This window comes from Tachypleus tridentatus, chromosome 1 (assembly GCF_004210375.1).
Source record: "Tachypleus tridentatus isolate NWPU-2018 chromosome 1, ASM421037v1, whole genome shotgun sequence".
Classification (NCBI taxonomy): domain Eukaryota; kingdom Metazoa; phylum Arthropoda; class Merostomata; order Xiphosura; family Limulidae; genus Tachypleus; species Tachypleus tridentatus.
Window position 1 is genome coordinate 107,061,112 of NC_134825.1, and position 6,910 is coordinate 107,068,021.

A 6,910-nucleotide genomic window follows, 5' to 3' on the forward strand; every position below is an offset into this window, starting at 1 on the left:
TGTTGACTGTCATAAAGTTTTATCTATCATAACATATCACATTAACTGTCTAAAAACTGTACGAGTGTTGACTGTCATAAAAGTTTTATATATCATAACATATCACATTAACTGTCTAAAACTGTACAGTGTTTACTGTGATAGAAGTTTACAATGCAGAAAGTAATGAATTAGTAATTATAAATCTCTGATAGAAGGTTATATGGAAAATTTCACTCTCGAGAACCATACTCAAAATATGATATCCTATAACCTGAGTACTTTTGAAATGAGGTATTTTTTTTTTAATTGATTTGTTTAATCTACATGTACCCTTAACATTGTGAACATGTCATAAGCTATGAAGCAATATGATTGCTGTCACTCATGGGTAAAACATATTTTGGCAGTTACAGTAAATATAGTGGAAATTACAACACTAATCTACAGTCCATTTAGACACAAACTGTTTCTGTGTGGAAATATTGAACTGGAGTTCAACAAGTAAAGAGATATTATTTTTTAATCATCTGATATGCAGACAAGGGCTTAGAGACTTGGCACAAATACAATTTTGAAATGGAGTATGATTTATGTTGGCGGAAATCATAAATTTATAAATATATTTTTGGAGACAGGTTCAGGCAGAATGCAAAATGAGACAGTAGTTTAGTAAATGCTAGAATGAGATTAATTAAATTAGGGATATTTTGAAATGTTCTTTAATTTGGAAATTGAATTCCATAGTGTCAGTATCATGCTTTCATTAATATTGTGGTGAACACAGAGCTTCAGAAATCAGCAACCATTGGTTTTTAGGAAGTAATTATAATATTCTATTTTCTCTAAATAGTTTCTTTCAGTTTGTTGAAGTAGTGCAGTTAATGTGATATAATTACAGAGAAGAAATGTTTTTAAAATTCTTTTGTTCATATTATCTATCATGTATATTCTTCTTCGAGTTCTGTAATGAATAAAATCCATGATTTCTGTTTCAGGTCACACTGGGCGCTACATCAAAGCAGTCATCAGTCTTAGCTGTATTAGTTGTTTAGCACATGTAGTCTTTCAGGCTGTCTTACTCAGCCTTGGAGATTATGGAAAGTTTCCAGTACAGTGTAAGTAGTTTCAGTGTCCGAGATGATTATGAACATTTGATGACAAAACTCTAATGATCTGTGAAGTTTGCGCTTCTCATGTATTTAGTGACCCGTTAATATACTTACAGTAAAATCACGTATTACAAATGTGAGTAACATTTTTGTTTTGGAGGACATGCTTATGTAGTCAAGTCAGATATGTTAAACTATCTTATTCATGTAATATCTACTTTGAAGTAAGAGAAGCTAAGAATTCTGTTCTTATACTAAAATTTCATGTACATAATGCATATCACAATTTTATTGTTTTTATATCAGGCATTGGGAAGGAAGGCTGTTTGCTCTGTTTGGACTGCATAGATTAGATAAAATCCATCCGTGGATGCCATCGTCTCATGGGGCTGGACTTCCTAGTGCTTCTATCTACAGTGGGAGTTCTGGTTACCTGTCAGAAAGCTTTTGATACCACTCCAATCCCTTGTGAAGGAGACAGTGAATCCGACCAGAGTGGGGAGTTTCCGTCAGGAAGAGAGAAAAAGCGTACCTCAAGTTCCTAGTTTTCATTGGAGAAGTTCTTTTCCTTGTATTTCTAGCTGGAGCTGGGGTCCTCCACCCTTCACTCATTTCATCTGTTTACTTCCTGTTATTTCTTTTCATTGCTACTTGGTTGGCAAGTGGTTGTAAGCTGGGTCGTATCTACATCTTGGGAAGAATAGCTTTGGCCGTGTACACTGCTCTTTACTTTATTGTGTTGTACCTTTATCAACTGGATTATGCCCAGGAGTTAATTCAAGTGGACAGTCTAGAAGCAAGGTCTGTTAAATGAGAAAATTATTATTATTACTCGAGATATGAAGTAATAAAATCCTAGACTGAGGTAGTCATAGATTATAACATTGGATTAATTAGAAAAACTAGGAACTGAAAATCAAACAAAAATCTAGGGTGAGTAACCATGAACACAACAATGTTAGTTATACTGAATAACCATGAACCCAACAATGTTAGTTATACTGAACAACCATGAACCCAACAATGTTAGTTATACTGAACAATCATGAACCCAACAATGTTAGTTATACTGAACAACCACGAACCCAGCAGTGTTAGCTATACTGAACAACCACGAACCCAGCAGTGTTAGCTATACTGAACAACCACGAACCCAGCAGTGTTAGCTATACTGAACAACCGAACCCAGCAGTGTTAGCTATACTGAACAACCACGAACCCAGCAGTGTTAGCTATACTGAACAACCATGAACCCAGCAGTGTTAGCTATACTGAACAACCATGAACCCAACAGTGTTATTTACACTGAACAATTGTAGATGTTATTAAACTTTACTTGGAAGACCTTCGGAGACAAGTTCATGTTTAACCATATTCATAGTTTATTGTTACAATAGGAGACACAATAACATTATCTATGAGTGAATGTTAATTATTAAAGAAAAGACTCTGTTTGTGTTTGAAGTTCAGTTATCAGAGATAAGGTCATGTGAGGCATAACTTAATACTAGAAACAAATTAATATCAAGATATTGTTAAGTTATTATAGACAAAGCCATATTCATGCATATATGCAGAGGGGGTTTTGCAGAAACTCCCTGTTTTTGTGATGTAAAAAAAAACTGCTTATATTGTTCCAGTGCAGCTGCTTAAGATATTTAATATAAGTTAACTTTCTTGTGATTACTTAAAATACCTCTCCAGGACAGGCCCCACATACTGACACAGTGACATAGTATACCTGTCCAGGTCAGGCCGCTTTATAATGACCGCGGTGGCTTAGTATATCTGTCCAGGACAGGCCTCACATACTGACAAAATGGCTTAGTATACCTCTCCAAAACAGGCCCCACATACTGACATAGTGACTTAGTATACCTGTCCAGGTTAGGCCTCACATAACGACACGGTGGCTTAGTATACCTCTCCAGGACAGGCCTCACATACTGACACAGTGACATAGTATACCTGTCCAGGTCAGGCCTCACATAATGACACGGGTGGCTTAGTATATCTGTCCAGGACAGGCCTCACATACTGACAAAATGGCTTAGTATACCTCTCCAGGGCAGGCCCCACATACTGACAAGATGATTTAATATTCCTTTCCAGGACAGGTCCCACATAATGACAAGGTAACTTAGTATACCTGTCTAGGACATGCCCTCACATACTGTCAAGATGATATTTAGTATACTTCTCCAGGACAGGCCTCACACAATGACATGGTGACTTAGTGTACCTCTCCAGGACAGGTCTCACATACTGACAAGATGATATTTAGTATACTTCTCCAGGACAGGCCTCACACAATGACATGGTGACTTAGTGTACCTCTCCAGGACAGGTCTCACATACTGACAAGATAACTTAGTATACCTGTCCAGGACAGACCTCATATACTGACAAGATGAGATTTAGTATACTTCTCCAGGACAGGCCCCACATAATGACATGGTGACTTGGTGTACCTCTCAAGATAGTCCCCACATACTAACAAGATAACTTAGTATACCTGTCCAGGACAGGCCCCACATAATGACATGGTGACTTAGTGTACCTCTCCAGGACAGGTCTCACATACTAACAAGATAACTTAGTATACCTCTTTATGTCACTACTACCAAAACTGTTATTAAGTTATTTCAAAAGGAAAGTGACTTGTTTCATGTGATTATTTTATTCAGTTTTGTCTTATGCCAAAAAAACAAAACACAAAATTTCTATTATGAAATACATGCCTTTCCCAAAGGAAGTAACAAATCACACCAGCAATTTGAGAGTTAAAAAAAGCAAAAAGTGAACAGTGAAAAATAAATCCATATGAAATAGAATGTTTTATTAAATATGTATTAGATGTGTTTAATTATTGCCTGTCAAAGTTAAAAATACAAAGACTGGACACATTTGTTCAAAATTTGGGTTTATTCATCTTACAGATTGAAAACTAATCTCTGTTGATAGAAAAATTTAAGAAAGGTCAGAAATAGATTACCAAAGTGATTTTGTAAAATGGGTGTAAGATTTTAATTAAAATGTGGATGATAATTTGGGTGTAAGATTTTAATTAAAATGTGGATGATAATTTGGGTGTAAGATTTTAATTAAAATGTGGATGGTAATTTGGGTGTAAGATTTTAATTAAAATGTGGATGACAAATCTAAAGATTGTTTGTTTGTCCTGTAGGCTGCTGGGTTTGGTGGGACTTGTGGATTCTACATGTAGCATTAACCACGATAGTCGAAGTATCGTCTATCGACCAGAAGACTGGACTGCGTATGTCCAACCTTTAATTGTGTTGGCTCTTTACTGGCTTGTCTGTTTCCTCACTCGGTATAGACTCTCTGAACCAGTGCGTACCATTTTGCTCATAATTAAATGTACATAGATTAGCACTTTCCAGTTATTGGACTGTTTTATCAATGCCATTATTGTTTAAGCTGTTTTGTGTTTATAATTTTAACATTTAACATTTTCTTTAGAACTAGCTTCATTTCACGTACTTATTGAAACACTTCATTTTTTATTACATTTTAAAAGGCTTGCTTATAATTTTTAAAATATTTCTGAGGTTTTAACAGTTATGATTCTCATATGACTAAGCAGAGCTGTATTTGTAGTTTTTGTCTAGTATTTAGTGTGAGTATCAAGGTGCATTTTATTTTGTAATTACTATCTCGTGAATCACATGCTTCCTGTTTTATTTTGTAATTACTATCCCATGAATCACATGCTTCCTGTTTATTTTGTAATTACTATCTCGTGAATCACGTGCTTCCTGTTTATTTTGTAATTACTATCTCGTGAATCACGTGCTTCCTGTTTATTTTGTAATTACTATCTCGTGAATCACATGCTTCCTGTTTATTTTGTAATTACTATCTCGTGAATTACATGCTTCCTGTTTATTTTTGTAATTACTATCTCGTGAATCACATGCTTCCTGTTTATTTTTGTAATTACTATCTTGTGAATCACATGATTCCTGTTTATTTTTTCAAATCAATTCATGACTGATTAAAAATATAACACTTGAGAATTATGACACCTTTTGTAAATATTGAAACAGCAAATAATCCACAATGGCCTAAGAAAATATAAGTCACACACATCACATACACAAAATTAAAACATTCTACACATTTCAACTGGTCTAGTCAGCAATTATCATGACATCTGGTAAGTTGAAATACGAGATGTTTTAATTTTGTTGTGTGTGTCTTGTAATGTTAGTTTGATACTTAATATGTTTTGTTGTGTGAAGCACATTTATGTTTTTCCTGTTTTATTTAAATTATAAAAACCTTTACTTTTATCTAACTTGCTTCATGTTATTAATTTGTTGCCAGAATAATTGGCAGGTTGTTTAGTCAACTGTATTCCTACACATTTACATGCATGTGAATTGAACCTGATAATAAGTAATAGTTCTAAACTTCTCAGAAATGTGCTAGTTTAATTGTTTTAACACGTTTCAGCTGATCTCTTCCTGATGCCAGTTAAATTGTTTCAACACATGTTTTAGCTGATCTCTTCTTGATGCCAGTTAAATTGTTTCAACACATGTTTTAGCTGATCTTTTCCTGATGCCAGTTAAATTGTTTTAACCCATGTTTTAGCTGATCTCTTCCTGATGCCAGTTAAATTGTTTCAACACATGTTTTAGCTGATCTCTTCCTGATGGCAGTTAAATTGTTTCAATATGTTTTAGCTGATCTTTTCCTGATGCCAGTTAAATTGTTTCAACACGTTTTAGCTGATCTCTTTCTGATGCCAGTTAAATTGTTTCAACACGTTTTAGCTGATCTTTTCCTGATGCCAGTTAAATTGTTTCAACACGTTTTAGCTGATCTCTTCCTGATGCCAGTTAAATTGTTTTAACACATGTTTTAGCTGATCTCTTCCTGATGCCACTTAAATTGTTTCAACACATGTTTTAGCTGATCTCTTTCCTGATGCCAGTTAAATTGTTTCAACACATGTTTTAGCTGATCTCTTTCCTGATGCCAGTTAAATTGTTTAACACATGTTTTAGCTGATCTCTTTCCTGATGCCAGTTAAATTGTTTCAACACACGTTTTAGCTGATCTCTTTCTGATGCCAGTTAAATTGTTTCAACCAGTCTTTGCCTTAAATATATTGTTTAAACTAACCTCACCTTGTTTTTAATAATGTGATTAATATATACATACACACTGTTTTATTTAGTTTACCTGCATAAATCTAGACAGAGTATTGAAAGAAATGTATAAAATAAAACATAATTTTTTAATGAATTGTCAACAAACTGTATATGCTAGTTTGATGCTGAACGTATTTAAAACAGGTTACTGAAGGTTTTCAGGTTTTAGAAGTAGAACCAGAACCATAAAGGAATGGTTAAGTTTTATAACATACTGGCTGTTTAGGTGGTACAAGAGTTTGACAGAGATTCACGTCACCCTGTAGCCAGGAGTGAGTCAAGCAGAAGCTCTCAGCGCTCCTCTGCCAGCTTTTAAGACGCAGACGGCGCAACGTGCAAGAAGGCAATCAAAGCGTATGTACTAATACAACCCAACTAAACCCTTTATCCTCTCTATGTCTTCTGCAGATTAAAAAGTTATAACATTTAAAGAATTTTTATCATATTTCTACATTCTTAATCACTTATTTATACTAATATTTCATACTGCAAATTTTAGATTCAACCCCAATCAGTGCTGGTGTGAGAAAGCATCTTATGTAAGTTGACCAACACCAATTTTGAGCATGACAAAATAGTTTTATTTTGGGAAACATACTACATGTTTTGATGTAACATCTGTCTGTTTGCAGAAGA

The 6,910-nt window shown here is 34.5% G+C and overlaps 1 protein-coding gene across 1 annotated transcript; it reads left to right on the forward strand.

Annotated features, from left to right (window-relative positions):
• The first annotated feature begins 350 nt into the window (after positions 1-350).
• On the forward strand, positions 351-6,628 carry LOC143232841 (piezo-type mechanosensitive ion channel component 2-like). Its single transcript, XM_076468782.1, has 4 exons — positions 351-370; positions 1,605-1,892; positions 4,279-4,444; positions 6,501-6,628. Exons 1-4 carry the CDS (start codon positions 351-353, stop codon positions 6,588-6,590), a joined length of 564 nt encoding a protein of 187 aa, XP_076324897.1. The 3' UTR covers positions 6,591-6,628.
• Positions 6,629-6,910: the final 282 nt, after the last annotated feature.

Coding starts and splice junctions, on each gene's coding strand:
- LOC143232841 (XM_076468782.1), top strand. CDS start 351: ATGATTGCTGTCACTCATGG. Junction 371..1,604: donor ATGATTGCTGTCACTCATGG/GTAAAACATATT, acceptor AGTTTCCGTCAG/GAAGAGAGAAAAAGCGTACC. Junction 1,893..4,278: donor GTGGACAGTCTAGAAGCAAG/GTCTGTTAAATG, acceptor TTTGTCCTGTAG/GCTGCTGGGTTTGGTGGGAC.